Genomic DNA, 17,281 nt, shown 5'->3' with positions numbered 1-17,281 from the left:
ACATTACTTTTGGCATTCATCATATTTGAGTATATACACTGCTTGGCCCCATCCACTGTGAAGATAAAAATGTAGAAAACTGTCATTGCTAACTAGTATTTAAAGGTGCAAGCTATCAACCATGTCCTGGCTTCACTACCTAGTATGTCGCTGACCCCGAACAAGCATGCCGGACTTCAAATGGAAGCCCCACAGTCTGCCCCTTTAAAATGTTAATGAGCAGCGGCAGCACCCATATTTGTATCCATACAGGTTCATCATAGGTTTCATGAAACAGCTTCTAAAACAAGTTTTTCTGGCAAGGCAAGATGTTTTTTTCCCCTTATACTGCTGTTTGTGTCATTTATTACAGTAGCTTTAGGAAGTGACTTCCTTGTCACAACTGCTTAAATGTGGTCAGATCTAGCTTAAAGCGAGCTGCTCTTATCCAGACCAATTGCAATAACACTTGAATATACAAAGGATTCTAAAATGGAACAAGAAGTCTTTCTGTCTGAAACCAAATCTTTTAACTGGGATATCAATGATATGAAATTGCCACAGGTACGGTATGTTATCAAACTGAATTGCTTTCTTGTTACCTTATATGAATATGTTAGGAGATGTCAAGCTATCAGGCTTGTACCGATGGCTATATTTTGATTCCTAATTCAGCGTATTACCAACAGTAAGGTCCTGAACCATCTGATAGTATAAATTCTTAAATGTGTACATATACAATTTAGGGTTATATATTTAAAATTTACATACATGCCCTTGAAATAGTAGTTTCCTATTCTGGTCATCAGGCAAACAGTTAAAAGGATATCTATGGACTTGCTTTTTAAAGGTGCATGCTGTGGAATTTTTACCTATTGTACATTTATAACTTTGTGAATTACTGATCTGGAACAAGTATACAGACTGAGAAGTCTGAAAATGTTTAAATTACATCCTGCATGATTGTTCAGATCAATGAGCTACTGGATAGTGAGGCCAGGATCAGAATGACAACCCAATAGCATGTATCTGTAAGCCCTTGTACACACAGTCGGACATTCCGACAACCAAATCCGTCGGATTTTGTCCGATGGATTTTGTCAGACGGATTTTGTCCGAAACTGTTGCATACACACAGACGGAACAAAGTTGTCGCGAAAATCCAATCGTACTTAACGTGATGGCGTTATTATATCGTTAGGACGGGACTACGTTCAGGCTAGTAGCCAATAGCTTTGGTCTAGGAGTTTTATCTGAGCATGCGTGGCACTTTGTCCGATCGGAGTTCTCTACACATGATCGGACAAAGTCCAATCGGATCATGTTGTCGGAAGATTTTATAGCCCAGCTGGAAAACTTGGTCCGTTGGATACTCCGACAGAAACAGTCCGATGGAGCCCACACACTGTCGGTTTATCCGACAACACAGTCCTATCGGACATTGTCCATCGGAATGTCCGACTGTGTGTACAAGGGCTTAGAAAAAGCCATTATAGGTAGCTCCCTTTTTTTCTACTCATCCCTGTGAACATATGGTAAATACCATTGTCCCTAGAGAGCATGCGGCACTTGACTTCAGAATCTGAATAATGATTTCACTTGTTATTCAGGAATTTCGAATAGACTCTCTATTTTACTAAAGCCTAGGCTAGTTTTAGAGTAGACCTATTATAAAAAGAAATACAAGGCTGATCCTTTGGCCTTAATATTCTTTTGATGCAGATTAGTGATTCAATATGCTGAAACAAGAAGATCAGCATGGCAGCCAGAAAATTAGATTTTTCTTAAAACAAAGCTAAGCAATGGAGTCCTTTTATACGAGGAACACTTTAATATAAATATATATATATAATATAAATAAATATAAATATAAATCCTGTATAATAATAATAATAATTAATATGCAATGTAATTGTTTTGTATTTAGTTAATCAAAATTTTACTGTACATTGATTATAATGTGCATATTTGTAGGTACATTAAGGTTGCAATCAATGTTAGCCATATATTTAGTCTGTTCCGAAAAAATAAAATGAACCAAAAGTCAAAAAAGACTACAACACATTTTTGACATGGACCACCACATCTTATAAAATACACTTTGCTGGTATCATTTGGTCCCTGAACTAGTCAGTTTGCTTAACATTTGTAAAAGCTGATATGGCACATATCAGTATGAAATAGTGCACTCTAATCACTAAATACACCCTTTATATAAAGCTTATTGCATTTTTCTGTTTTGGCATTTTGTCCCCCACTATAACTAAAGCCAGAACCATTATGGAAATTATTTCATGTATTTCCCTAACTTTGCATCTGTCCTCAATTCACGTAAGTCATAAATCCTTAATAGAAATAAGCGGTTGTCACCAGCTGTCATTGAAAGTGTTCAACTATGCCCACCCTTTCTGCCCAGCTGCTCCATTCACAGAAGTCATACTAGATTACCATACCAGCTTCTAATGAATGAAAAGCGATCTCTTAGTGGATGATGGGTGGCTGTTGTCAGTCAGATCCTGTAAGGAAAAAGCAGGGGAGAAAAGGATGTTGTGGCCAAGCCACAGGTACCCCCTTAGCAGCCGACTTGCTGAGGAAGCCCTTGCACAGAGTGGGTAAATATGCCATCTTTTTTATGTTAATCAATAAAAGTAATCTTTACTATTTCTTTAATCCCTGCCACAGCAGAAGTTTACAGGGGTGGGGGGCATGGAATTATTTGTTATACTTTGGGGTTGGGAGGAGGTGAAGTGTTAAGAGGTTAACTGAGTGTTAATTAAGGTTGTGGTTAGGTTAAGGTTGAGGGAGGATGGGGCAAGTGGTAGCTTTCAGTGATAGGTTAGGTTTATGTTTAAACTAAACTTTTATTAAGTGATATATGATGAAGGTCATCTGTTACTTTTTACTTTTAGGTTAAGGCAGACATGCAGTGTATGTAAGGTCTACTTTTTAAGTGTGCTTTCCTCCCCCTTGCAGAATTACCTTATAAACTAGAAAAAAAGCCCACTCTTTATTCCTGAACAAGAACATCCATGAGTGTGAGAGCAACCCATTTAATTGATGGATTTTTCACCACTTTAGGCTGGAACACCACTTCACCTCTACAAGAACAATTCCAGCTTAGTCAGAGCTCCAAGTGATGACATAACCCCATTCATACTAATCCTGCAAGCTCTGCCTGCATTATCCCAACTCCATGAAGCTAATATCTATACTGTTCTCTGCACTAATCTCATATCCCACCAACGTTAGCCCCTCTTATATCAACAGTTGGGAACAAGGCCTCACAATTTATCACACAATTATCAACTTCCAAGAGACTGGAATAAAGCCTGGTCCAGAATAGTAAAATGCTATTGTAATGCACTAACTAGCAACCTTCATTTTTCTTAGCATCAAAATAAAACTTGGTAAAGGCTTGGAAAAAATAGTAGGGTCAACAGGAAGTAAGGAGTCATATGAATTAATTTTTAGTGCACAAAAACTTTCCAAACTATTGAATGAAACCCAATTCAAACATCTGAAAAGCTGGAAGCCTTGGCTACAATATGCTTTACTGACACATTTTTGTCGGGATCTTCTCAGAGGCCAGACCAACTCTGTGGCGTCATCCAACAGCAAACTTTAGACCAGTGTTGGCTGATTCTGGTTCATGGGAGTGCAAAAGTAAGTGCACTTCTGTGACCCACATGAAAAGTATGATCAAACAAGCTTTGGCCATATTTCCTTTTAACCATTCAAATCAAAACTACCTGCAGATTAATTTATGTTATCTATTCTTGTCAGAAATGACCTACCCTGCCATCCCTACCTTTTCTTACCTTTCCCTTTCTGCCTGAATCCCTCGCGTATCTTTTCCACCCTTTTCCTACTCTCTCTTCAATTTTTCCTTTATCCACCCTAAATACAGCCCCACACATTTTAATGATTATTGTCTTACCTCTTTATTAGGAGGCCACCTCACCTCCATCACAGCACATCAACAATAAGCCAGACAGAAGCAGGAATAGTTTATTTTTCATCCTTTATTATTACTCTTTACAACTTGGTTATACCCCTGCTATAAGTAATGTCCTTGAGGACTTATTAGTCTTTCACTGCAACCTTTGACAAAGAAGTGTGAAAAGAGCAGAAGGAATCCCTGCTCTGACTTATTTAATAATGTAATGTCCAGCTTGAGCTATTGAGCCTAGTAAATATCAGGCATTTTACAGAGGAACAAAGGTGTCCCCGTAAAACATGAAAATGGGTCTGAAGCTCTACCTGCTAACAAAATAATACTATGCAATTATTCAGATGCATTTGACTAAAATATATTTTTTAAGTGTTATTTTTTTAGCCCTGACTCCAATAAAAAGAATCTGGAATGTTAAAATTGTCAACTGTATACCAGGTGATCTGGTAACTCCTTCACCAACTCACATGAAAGGGAGACACAAGTTTCAATTGAAGTTTTGTTGGGAAAATGTATCAAAGCTGGAGCAGAATCTGGAGCAGCTGTGCACTGCAATCAGTCAGCTTCTATCTTCAACTTTCAATCTAAGATAGAAGCTAATTGGCTGATATGCACATATGCTCCAGATTCTGGCTATTCCAGTTTTGATAAATTCCCCTCTGTATCTTTAAAAAAAGCTAATTCCATAATTTATGCAGGAATGTTAAAGTTTAATGACATGTGGAGAGCAAATAAATGTTGAATTGTCTTAACTGAACCTCAAACTTTTTAGAGATATTAAGCTTTCGGCAGCTATTGAGTGAAATGAGTGAAATCATGGTGTTAGTATGATTAATGCCCAGGTTTCGGTGGAAGTAAACTGTATTGTTTCCGAATACTAAAATTGTAATAAAAGCACTCCCAGAATTGTCAGTGGGAGTAGTAAAGCCCCTCTTCAGTTTTGGTGTCAGTGGAAGCAGTAAAAATTCCTCAAGCATTGGTGACAGTGGGTAATAAAAACCCCATCAGCATTGGTGCGAGTAGTAAACCCCCCTCCGTCCTCTAGTGGTTTCAGTGGAATTATTAAAAGCCTAGCATTGGTGAAGTAGTAAAAGCTCCTCCCCTACTTTTGGTGTCCATGGGAGTAGTTAAGCTCCCCAAGGTTAGTGTCAGTGACTGTAGCAAAAAGTCTCCCAGGTCTTAGTGGGAGTTGTAAAAGCTCCACCCCAGCATTGGTGTCATTGAGAGGAGTAGAATTCACCCACATCATTAGTTATCAGTGGGAGTAGTAAAGGCCCCACCCTAGCATTGGTGTCAGGGCAACCGTTTTAAAAACCCTTCTTTATCTGTTAAAAAAATCTTGTAGCACAGGTATCAGTAGGAGTAATAAAAAAACCCCCATAGGATTGGTGTAAAGTCGGAGTAGTAAAAGTCTCCCAGCTTTTGTGTCGGTGGCAGTAGTAAATCCACCCCTAGCATTGGATTCAGGTCAGAGTAGATAAAGGTCCCCAACTTTGGTGTCAGTGGGAATAATAAAAGTCCCCCCCCCCCCCTCCAGCATTGGTGTTTATTGGTCTCTTACCTCTGTGCAGGCTCCAAGTCCCACATTGATCTTTATTGTTATATCAAGACCAGAACTTTAGAGACATCATTGGGCAGAAAATGACTCCACCAAAAAGTGCCTCTAAAAGTTGGTGCTAGAATGCTTTGTGTTCAAGCTCCAGACACCTGCTGCCAGTGGGAGTAATAAAGGATCCACCCCCCCCCCCCCCCCCCCCCCACACACACACACACACACACACACCAGCATTGGTGTTTATCGGTCTCTTACCTCTGTGCAGGCTCCAAGTCCCACATCGATCTTTATTATGATATCAAGACCAGAACTTTACAGACATCATTGGGCAGAAGATTACTCCACCTAAAAGTTCCTACAAATGTTGGGTGTTTGAATGCTTTGTGTTCCAGCTCCAGACACCTGCTGCCAGTCTGCACAGTGGCTCCCTCTGGTGTGCAGTGGCAAAGTTCTGCATGCAGGACCTTCTCATCGTAGGGGGTGGTTTACAGGAATCAGTAGACTGTTAGTAGTAGTTAGCAAATCATTAGTAAGACCTCATCTGGAATATGCAGTTCAGTTTTGGGCACCAGTTCTCAAAAAGGATATCAGGGAACTGGAGAAAGTGCAGAAAAGGGCAACCAAACTGATAAGAGGTATGGATGAGCTTAGCTATGAGGAAAGATTACAAGAACTGAATTTATTCTCTCTTGAGAAGATGAAATTAGGGAGGGATATGATCAACATGTACAAATATATAAGAGGTCCATATAGTGAACTTGGTGTTGAGTTATTCTCTTTACGGTCAACCCAGAGGACACGGGGACACTCTTTATGCTGAGGAAAATTAATTTAATCTCCAAATACGGAAAGGTTTCTTCACAGTAAGGGTTGTGAAAATGTGGAATAGACTCCCTCCAGAGGTGGTTCTGGCCAGCTCAGTAGATTGCTTTAGGAAATTCCTGGATTCTTTACTAAATGCACACAATATAACCGGGTACTAACATTTATAGGTAAAGTTGATCCAGGGAAAATCCGGTTGCCTCTCGGGGTCAGGTAAGAATTTCTTTCCCCTAGTGTAGCAAATTGGATCATGCTTTGCTGGGGCTTTTCACCTTCCTCTGGATCAACTGTGGGTATAGGATTGGGTATATGGGATTGGTTGATATTAATTTTTATTTATTTATTTTTATGGTTGAACTAGATGGACTTGTGTCTTTTTTCAACTAGACTAGCTATGTAACTGGCCATGTAACTAGTTTAGAGACTGCTGTATTAAATGAATACTATAAAGGCAATTCATTACTCTATAGATAATGTTCATCAGAAGAGAATATTCATAGGGAGATGGGCACTTTTAGCTTGTGCTGCTTAGATAGGGGTTATCATTTTATGGTGGAAAGAACATATACAATTGCAGCAGAAAAAGACAGAGACAGTCTACTCTAGTGTAATGCATGGGAAAAGACACTTTACCTGGAAAACCTGTTCCTGTGAGTTCAGCCTAGAAATTTCTAAGATTAGAAATGCTGTAAATGTTGACCTATTCTCGTGAATGGCGTGAGAAATGAAAAACTTAAAAAAAAGGCATCAGTACTACTATAGTAAGGAAATTACATTAGCTGTCATTCTTTCTTTAATCTTTTTAAAAATATAGTAAATGTAAAAAGAAATCAGGTTGGTACATAGCTAAATGGCAAATCATCATTTAGCTGCATTCAAAGCTCAGTTGTGAACATTTCAGAAGCAATTAATTCCAATTCATTAGTTATTAAATTTTCTATAAAAAAATGTATTAAATGCACCTGTGCCCAGACTATAAACATTAAAGTGATTGTCAGGTCAATTTGTTTTCTCTAAAAATAACAAACGTGTTATACTTACCTGCCCCGTGCAGTGGATTTGCACAGAGCAGTCTGAATCTTCCTCTTCTCGGGTCCCTCTTCAGCTCTCTTGGCCCCTCCCATCTGTTGAGTGCCCCCACAGCAAGCAGCTTGTTATGGGGGCAACTGAGCAGAGTCACAACTCCATTCGAACTCAGAGCCCCGGTTTGGCCTGCCCTCTCTCTTTTGTGATTGGCTAACTGGCTTGGATTGACAGAAGTGGGAGCCAATGGCACCTCTGCTGTGTCCCAGCCAATCATGAGGAGTGTCCCAGACAGCCGAGGCACTCATGGACATAGTTTGAGAGAAATAGGGCTCAGGTAAGTATTAGGGGGTGCTGGGGCGGCTGCTGCACACAGAAGGCTTTTAAATTTAATGCAAAACCTTCTGACTTTACAACCACTTTAAGACCACCCACCGCACATATACTGCGGCAGGGTGATTCTATTGGGCAAAATTATGTACCTGTCCATCATATCGTGTAATACAGGCATGTCCAAAGTCCAGCCCACGGTCCAAACGCAGCCCACGTTCCGGTTTTGGGCAGCCCGTCTGGTCATTTTGACATGTATATTTTTTATGGCCCCCAACGAATCGCCGAGCGCCAGGGGCCACAAAAGATGTACATGCTGGCTGCTTTGGAAGGGACAGGGAGGGGGCAGGATGAGTGCCATACAGGAGTATTTGCTGTTTATTTCCTGTTTACACGGCGCCCTCTGTAAAAGGAAGTCCCGTCTCCTGGGCTGCAATTTGACGACTGCTCTGTTCATCACAGGAGGCGGTACTTTCTATTAAAGAGGCTGCCGATAAAACAGGAGTTTCTCCTGTATGTCTGTCGGCGCTCATCCCGCCCCCTCCCTGTCTCCTCCAAGGCTGCAGATGTGCATGAATCACCGATAGCAATGGTGAGTCTGCATTCATGTCAATAGGGGTGCGGCATTCAGGACAAGGGGGGTGCTGCATTCATGACAACGGGGGTGCTGCATTCAGGGCAAGAGGGGGGCTGCATTCAGGTCAAGGGGGTGCTGCATTTAGAACAAAGGGGTGCTGCATTCAGGACAATGGGGGTGCTTCATTCAGGACAAAGGGGGTGCTGCATTCAGGACAAAGGGGGTGCTGCATTCAGGACAAGGGGGTGCTGCATTCAGGACAATGGGGTGCTGCATTCCAGACAAAGGGGGTGCTGCATTTATGGCACTTGTGGGGCTGCATTGATGGGCACTGACTCTTATTTCACAGTTCTTTATTTAAAATTTAAGATTTTTTTCCTGAACCTTCCCTCTTAAAGTGAAGGTGTGTGGTATACACTAATAAATAAGGTATATCCAAATAACACGCCCGAGTTCATCTCTTTACTCACACACAGCCACAAAGGCAAGAGAATTCTTGTTGGGCCCTGTATTAGTGCTCGAATGAACACTGAATTTTAATGGTTCACAGAATGTCAGGCAAAATGGTCGGCCCTCACGCACATTCACTTCATCAAATCTGGCCCTCTTTGAAAAAAGTTTGGACACCGTTGGTGTAATAGATACAGGTCGTGCGGCTCAGGAGCCAATGCATGTGCTCACGGCCACGGTGTTCGCTGGCCACCCGCGATCGCTCCTCACAGAGGAAGAATGTAAACAAGGTGGATGCCCGTTTTGACAGGGGAGGAGAGAGGGATCAGCTGTTCCTAGTGATCAGGAACAACAATCTCTCACTACTCCCAGTCAGTCCTTCCCCCTGACAGTTAGAAAACACCTTCCTAGGAAACACTTAATCCTTATCACCTGATCACCCCTAGTGGTAACCCCTTCCCTGCCAGTGCCATTTATACAGTGATAAGTGCATTTTTTTTTAGCACTGATCACTGTATTGGTGTCACTGGTCACCAAAAAGTGTCACTTAGGGTCAGATTTGTCTGCCGTAATGTCACAGTCCCACTAAAAATCACAAATTTTTTGTGGCACTTACTAGTAAAAACAATAAAAAAATAAAAATGTCCTAAATCTTTCCCCTAATTTGTAGAAGCTATAACTTTAGCACAAACCAAACAATATACGCTTATTGAAATTTTCTTTTACCAAAAATTGTGTTTTTTTTTAGCTTATAGTGCAAAAAATAAAAACCGCAGAGGTGATCAAATACCACCAAAAGAAAGCTCTTTTTGTATGAACAAAAGGACATCACTTTTATTTGGGTACAGCATCGTACGTCCACGCAATTGTCGGTTAGACTAACACAGTGCTGTATCGCAAAAAAATGGCCTGGTCATTAAGGGGGTAAATCCTTCTGGGGCTGAAGTGATTAAGTAATTTACAAATTGCCAGACAGCAGTAAAAATGCTCATAAAATTATTCCTCAACAATCACACAACCTGTTAGAGTTGCAAAGCTGTAGTCAAGAAGAGCCAGAGTCAGCAGCAACCAAGAAGCAGAGGTACCAAATCAGAAGACAGGAGCAGGGTCAGAAGCCTGTCTGGGGTCGATATCAGAAGAAAAACAGTAGGCAGAAGATAAATTAGATCACAAGACCAGGGCAGAAACAGGGGATCTGGATAAAGCAGGATCAAGGAGCAAGCCAGGTCAAATGCACAATAGCAAGATGCCTACGTGTCTGGTCATGAGTCACAGGAGCTGATGACCACTCAGCAGTTTTCCTTAGTTGTGCTTTGCTTTGCCAGTACAGGATGTGCATGCTACTTCACATACAGATGTACACACAGTCTTGATTGCATATTTGAGATATTTTGAAATTAAGGAGTTGTCTTCAACTATTTGGGAAAGTGTTTTAACGTTGAATTTGGTCCAGGCATAAGGCTCTGGTATCGTGTAGAATTGGGCTAGATTGGGATTACACCACAGTGGGGCGTTTGGGGAGTGATGTGTCTTTTGGATATTGTTCAAGTTTTAGACCCACTCCCCATGCCCGCAAGGTAGTTGTCATAGACGGGGCTAGTGTACTGTATATGGAGCATGGGGGGCCACTGAAAAGTAAGAATTATAGGGCCTCTAGAGACTGCACCACTGCCGCTTCCAGTAGGACCGCAGAGTTGGTAGCATCTGGGTTTAGCCATCACACCGCCGTGACCAAATGAGTGGCCAAGAAGTACTTATAAAGGTCTGGGAATGCCAGGCCTCCCTGGGAGGCCAGGCACATCAAAGTGGTCCACCTATATCTTGGGGATTGAGGGCCCCAAAGGAGAAGAACAATTTTTTAAGCTGGGTGAAGAAAGATTTTGGGATCCATTGTGGCGAGTGTCTAAAAAGGTATGTGAATTTCGGAAAAACCTTCATTTTGAACAGGTCGATTCGTCCTATTAGCGACAGGGATAGGGACTCCCATGCCTTCAGCTTCAGCGTAACCTCTTGGATTATTGGGGACAGGTTTAGAGTTATGTAGTCAGTGGCTTTCCTAGAAATTTCTACCCCAAGTTAATGGAGGTGTTCCACTCGTAGAAGTGGTAGATTCGGGGCAGCCTCCTCACGAGCAGCTGGGTCAATGGGAAATAAAAGAGACTTGGACCAATTCACACATAATCCCATAATGGGGATCTATCCATCTTTAGATGATACCTGAAAACCCTTCTCTTTAACCACTTTAATACAGGGCATTGATACAGCTTCCTTACCAGACCAATTTTCAACACTGTACCCAAACAAAATTTTTATCATTTTTTTCATACAAACAGAGCTTTCTTTTGGTGGTATTTAATCAACACTGGGTTTTTTATTTTTTGCGGCATAAGTGAAAAAAGAGCAAATATTTTGAAAAAAAACAAACTTTTTTTTAGTTTCTATGATAAAATTTTGCAAATAAGTAATTTTTGTTCATAAATTTGGGCCAAAATTTATACGGCTACATCTCTTTGGTAAAAATAAACCAAATTAGTGGATATTGGTGGTTATTCTCTTTGAAAGTTATAGAGTCTACAAGCTATGGTGCAAATCATTGAAAATTGATCACATCTGATCACACCTGATGCACTGACGGCCTATCTCATTTCTTGAGGCTCTGAAATGTCAGGAAAGTACAAATACCCCCCAAATGACCCCTTTTTGAAAAGTAGACAGTCCAAGGTATTTAGTAAGATGCATGGTGAGTTTTTTGAAGTTGTAATTTTTTCCCACAAGTCATAATAACAAGTTATTTCTCATACACAGCATATGCATACTTCCAATTACACCCCAAAATATATTCTGCATTTCTTCACGAGTATGGCGATACCACATGTGTGGGACTTTTACACAGGCTGGCCACACAGAGAAGTCCAAAATGCAGGGAGCACCGTAAGGGGTTGTAGGAGCATAAATGACACCTCTAATTTCCTAACGACCTATTACATTTGTGAAGGCCCTGGAGCACCAGGACAATGGAATTACCCACGAAATTACCCCATTTTGGAAAACAAACACCCCAAAGTATATTCTATGAAGTATTATGAGTCTTTTGAGCGGTTAATTTTTTTACACAAGTCTTCAGAAAACGTGGAAAGAAAATTAAAATCTTTTTTTTTTTACACAAAGTTGTCCATTTATAAAATATTTCTAACACATAGCATGTATATAGCAAAAATTAAACCCCAAAACACATTCTGCTACTCCTCCTGAGTATTGCGATACCACATGTGTGAGACTTTTACACAGCCTGGCCATATACAGAGGTCCAACATGGAAGTGGTACCTTCAGGCGTTCTAGGAGCATAAATTACACATCTCATTTTGTTCCTACCTATCACACTTTTGAAGGTCCTGGAGCACTAGGACAATGGAATTACCCACAAAATGACCCCATTTTGGAAAGCAAACACCCCAATGTGTATTCTATGAGGCATGGGCTGCAAATAGGTACTCGGGTACTCTGACGGGCTGGTGACAGGTACTCTGTTACTCCGACGGGCTGGTGACATGTACTCGGGTACTCCGACGGGCTGGTGACAGGTATTCGGGTACTCCGACGGGCTGGTGACAGGTACTTGGGTACTCCGGGCTGGTGACAGGCATTCGAGTACTCAGATGAACTGTGACAGGTACTCGGGTACTCAGATGAACTGTGACAGGTGCTCGGGTACTCAGATGGGCTGTGACAGGTACTCAGGTACTCATATGGATGGTGACAGGTACTCAAATGGGCTGTGACAGGTACTCAGATGGGCTGTGACAGGTACTCAGGTACTCGGGTACTCAGATGGGTTGTGACAGGTACTCAGGTACTCGGGTACTCAGATGGGCTGTGACAGGTACTCAGGTACTCAGATGGGCTGGGACAGGTACTCAGGTACTCAGATGGGCTGGGACAGGTACTCAGGTGGGCTGGGACAGGTACTCAGGTACTCGGGTACTCAGATGGGCTGGGACAGGTACTCGGGTACTCAGATGTGCTGACAGGTGCTCAGGTACTCGTATACTCAAATGGACTGTGACAGGTACTCAGGTACTCAGATGGGCTGATAGGTACTCGGCGCAGGGCCGTCTTTAATACTGATTGGACCCCGGGCAAAATTTTTCTTGGGGCCCCCCATGCAATTTTCCTCTCCACCTGCTCTGAGACAAACAATAAATAACAGCTAGACTTGAAATCAGTTTACTGTATCAGATCAGGCAGCAATTGCGATTGGTTGCCAGCAGTTACAGCATTTCATTACTGCTTACTGACTGGTTGCTAGGGGTTACAGCACACATTGCGGCTCACTGATTAGTATCTAGAGGTTATAGCACATCATCTCTTCACAGCAGGGGAGCATGATATACATGTGAATGCCGCCTTTATTTACATATCATTGCTGCCGGCCGAAGCTATTTACTTAATATTGTCGCCGCTATTTACATATGTATGCCGGTTATTTACATGTAAACACAGGGTTTGCAGATGAGTCATCTGTACACAACAATAGGGCAGAGCTGGGCACTGGGCAGTATTAGTAGCGGCACTTCACACTGAGATATTGGGACACAGCGCAGGACTTAAACCTTAAGGGACAAGGGAATTTAAACCTGGATAGTTGGCAAGTATGAGGCAGCTGTTTTGGGCCCCAAAACAATGACAGGGCCCAGGGCAGATGCCCCTTTTGCCCTCCCTTAAAGATGGCCCTGTACTCGGGTACTCAGATGGGCTGATAGATACTCGGGTACTCAGATGGGCTGACAGGTACTCAGGTACTCGGGTACTCAGATGGGCTGGGACAGGTACTCTGGTACTCAGATGGGCTGGGACAGGTACTCGGGTACTCAGATGGGCTGACAGGTACTCAGATGGGCTGGGACAGGTACTCGGGTACACAGATGGGCTGGGACAGGTACTCGGGTACTCAGATGGGCTGGGACAGGTACTCAGGTAATCGGGTACTCAGATGGGCTGGGACAGGTACTCAGGTACTCGGGTACTCAGATGGGCTGACAGGTACTCAGGTACTCAGATGGGCTGACAGGTACTCGGGTACTCAGATGGGCTGACTGGTACTCAGGTACTCGGGTACTCAGATGGGCTGGGACAGGTACTCGGGTACTCAGATGGGCTGGGACAGGTACTCGGGTACACAGATGGGCTGGGACAGGTACTCAGGTACTTGGGTACTCAGATGGGCTGGGACAGGTACTCAGGTACTCGGGTACTCAGATGGGCTGACAGGTACTCAGATGGGCTGTGATGGGTGATGACAGGTACTTTGATGGGTGATGACAAGTACTTTGATGGGTGGTGACAGGTCCTCTTTATTGGGGGGGTAATCAGTGTGATTGGTGTGTACACTGAGTGGTAACGAGATGTTACCACAATCTCCTCCTCACACACGATCAGTGTGTGAGGAGGAGAACCCAGTAACATCTCGTTACCGCGGTTTGTTTACATTCTGTGACCGGCTGTGATTGGACACAGCCGGTCAGGTGGTAAAGAGCCAATTTCATTGGCTCTCTACTGCGATTGGGGTTGGGCTGTGTCAGGGTGACAAGCCGCATCCCCGATCGGTGCTCTGCACACGCTCTAGACGCGTGCATGAGCCCTATAACGGCACAGTACATGTGACCGGCTGTGATTGGACACGGCCGGTCACATGTATCGGGGGGGGTCGATGGGGATGGAAACCACACAGATCGGGGGTGGGCTGTGTCCGAGGGACACAGCTCATCCACGATCGCCGCGCTGCGGGCCCCCGGGGTGAAATACAGAGGCCGTCATATGACGTCCACCCAGGATGGGAGATCCCATCTGTGGCCATCATATGACTATGGCCGGGTATTGAAGTGGTTAAAGAAACCTATCCTGCTTCTAACTAATACACTGTTTTACTTTCTCCACCAGCTCATCCCCCACAGCTATTACCTTTTGTATCAATTGACCCTCCCTCCTAGAGTGTAAGCTCTAATGAGCAGGGCCCTCTGATTTCTCTACCAAATTGTAATGTAACTGTACTGTCTGCCTTCATTTTGTTAAGTGCTGTGAAAACTGTTGGCGCGATATAAATCCTGTATAATAATAAAAAAAAATCTCTGACTGGGTGAGATGCCAAGGAGGGCCAATGACATCATGATCTCCACCTTGTCCAATCAGAGAATGGTTCCCTTCAATCGAAAATGTCATATATGAAGAGAAACTAAAGTGGCAGAGTTAGTTTTTGTGATTCACCCCCTTGCTTATCAGTACCTTTATACAAGCAATTTGCTTTCTGGTTAGCATTCTTGACTCCGTCTGTCTTCATTTGCTGGCTTCGATTCAATTGCACATAAAACAGGTCACACCAGTTCTTCATATTCTCATTATACTTTAGCAGTGCTTTTGTTGGATTATGTGGTTGTAGTTAATAAGCAGGTTTAGGTAGTTTTCTACCTCAATATTTACCTAATATTAATATGATTATGCAACTCTGTGTTATACCTGTACAAATAACAGTAAAATATTCTGTCTAGCAGATTCGGAAAACTGTATGAAAGAAAATGTGGAAGTGTTTGCAATTGCTAATATTTAGATGCTTGCTTTCACATGCTAGTCTATTGTTAACCAGATTAAAGTCTGAATGGATTGCTATAGAACAAACAGGAAAGTGTGCCCAGCACTGTGTGATATCTGCAATGAAACGTTATAAAATAGTGACTTATACTCACAAAAGTGTTTGGCAAAAGCACATATAACAAAATCCATCCAGGGAGAGACCTATTCTACTCACTGGATATAGATGTCAAACTGCTGACCTGTTCAGAAACACATAATCACTGCCTTCAACATGCAACCTGTCTTACCCATTACAGGGGTTACCCCTTTTCCCCAGAACTCATTCGGTATTACAAAAACTAATATCAATTTAAAAGTTTTATATACAAACAGAAAAAAAAAGTGGTTGTGAATGAAAGAGTTAATACAAACAAATAAAGGGACTAACTAAAATCGAACTACACATTTTAGAGTTTAAAACTAAATTAGGGGTAGCAATAGATTTTACTCTGTGATGTTCCCCTTTTAAAAAGGTACCAAAATCATATTTCCAAGTGCAAGGCATTGTTTTAAATTTAGCATAACAAACAAGAACGAACGCAAATTTAAAAAGTTTACATATAAATGATAAAAAATAAACAAAAAATATGAAGAATAATGGGGTGTTAAAAAACAAATGATGGTTAAGAGTTTTTTTTGTGTACATTGTTTTTATATACACATAACAGTAACCTATGAATGAAAGCTACAATAGTAGCAGAGTGGAGTGTCACTGGTTACTCTGGGAGAGTTACAATCTCCTAATGTAATCTGCAGGTCTGAATGGGCAGTGCACAGTGCAGGAGATAGCCAGGCAATGCAGAGGAAGGAGATGCTTCCACCCTAGCTGTGCTCCCCCTGCAGTGCGACACCCAAGGCGGGTGCTGATTTTGGTATGGCCCGGCCCTGCTTAATGGGGAAGTAAACCCTTCTATCGTTTTCAGCCAAGGAAGCTGCCATATTGGCCTATGTTTGATCTTCAACTGCCATGATGCTGCACATGTGATCAGTACTGACACCAGCCATTGGATGGTTTGACAGTTTGGTCGAGAGCACAACCAATGGGACAGTTATATTCATGGCATGTGCCGGAAATGTAACTGTTTTTTGAAAGTATTAAATCGATGGGTTTACTTCCGCTTTAAGGTGGATGTAAAACCTGAATGGCAATTTTGTTTTCGAACGCACTGTGTATTATAGACGAATGCCTTTTGCTTTTGTTGCCTCTGTTGCATCTCAGTATTGCTGATTTTTTGCAGCTTCGTTAAAGTCTCTTCCTGTCTACATGCAGTGCACTGGCAGCCATGTACTTCTTAAGGTGGTTTTCCCAATAGTGACAAAAGTGGACTATGCCTGTTTAATGTGTGTTGAAATGGACACTTGTAGTCTCCATTAGAAGCCTGTGTGACAGGGTGACAACACCAGAGAATATTGGCAGACAAATGCTGCTTTATTACCTTGTGGCACGATCACCAGACTTTAATAAGAGCAGTAAATAAAAAAATATATTAAAGTGGTTGTATACCCATTTGTTTTATTTTTACCTACAGGTAAGACTATAAGGCTTACCTGTAGGTAAAATTAATATCTCCTAAACCTGTACAGTTTAGAAGATATTCACTTTGCATGTGCTGTGAATGCCCAGCAGAAGGTCTGGCAGACGCTGCCGGACCTTGCCGGGAAGAAGTCTTCTGCACGCATGCACAGGAGTGATGTCATCGCAGCTCCACCCACTCACAGCCCCGGAGCCATGAACCTGGAAGACACGCCCAAGGGCAAAATGTCAGCTGCCTAGGCATGAACTGGCCTGCGATATGGGGACCTCGTTCTAAGGTTAGTATTTCATAATGAGCTAGTATGCGGAGCATACTATCTCATTTTGCCTTACAGGTTTTTTATTTTTTTTTATTTTTTTCTGCGGGTATACAACCACTTTAAGAACCACTTTTGAAATTACATTAGTATGTGCACAAGGAGTGGTGTATTTCG

At 42.3% G+C, this 17,281-nt stretch overlaps 1 protein-coding gene across 2 annotated transcripts in view; it reads left to right on the top strand.

The window, feature by feature from the left end:
- The first annotated feature begins 347 nt into the window (after positions 1-347).
- The window catches only part of GCM1 (glial cells missing transcription factor 1), a 46,475-nt gene continuing 29,541 nt past the window's right edge, over positions 348-17,281 (top strand). The window contains exon 1 of one of the 2 annotated variants that reach the window (XM_077487801.1): positions 348-543. In XM_077487801.1, the coding sequence (XP_077343927.1) occupies positions 472-543 (72 nt within the window). In that variant the 5' untranslated portion in view covers positions 348-471. Of the gene's footprint in view, positions 549-17,281 lie in introns of both variants that reach the window. The other variant, XM_077487802.1, reaches the window with a different exon arrangement.

The sequence above is a fragment of the Lithobates pipiens genome, unplaced genomic scaffold (genome assembly GCF_037356315.1).
Source record: "Lithobates pipiens isolate NorthernLeopardFrog02 unplaced genomic scaffold, aLitPip1_a1.2 Scaffold_18, whole genome shotgun sequence".
Lineage (NCBI taxonomy): Eukaryota > Metazoa > Chordata > Amphibia > Anura > Ranidae > Lithobates > Lithobates pipiens.
This window is presented reverse-complemented; position numbering and strand designations above follow the sequence as displayed.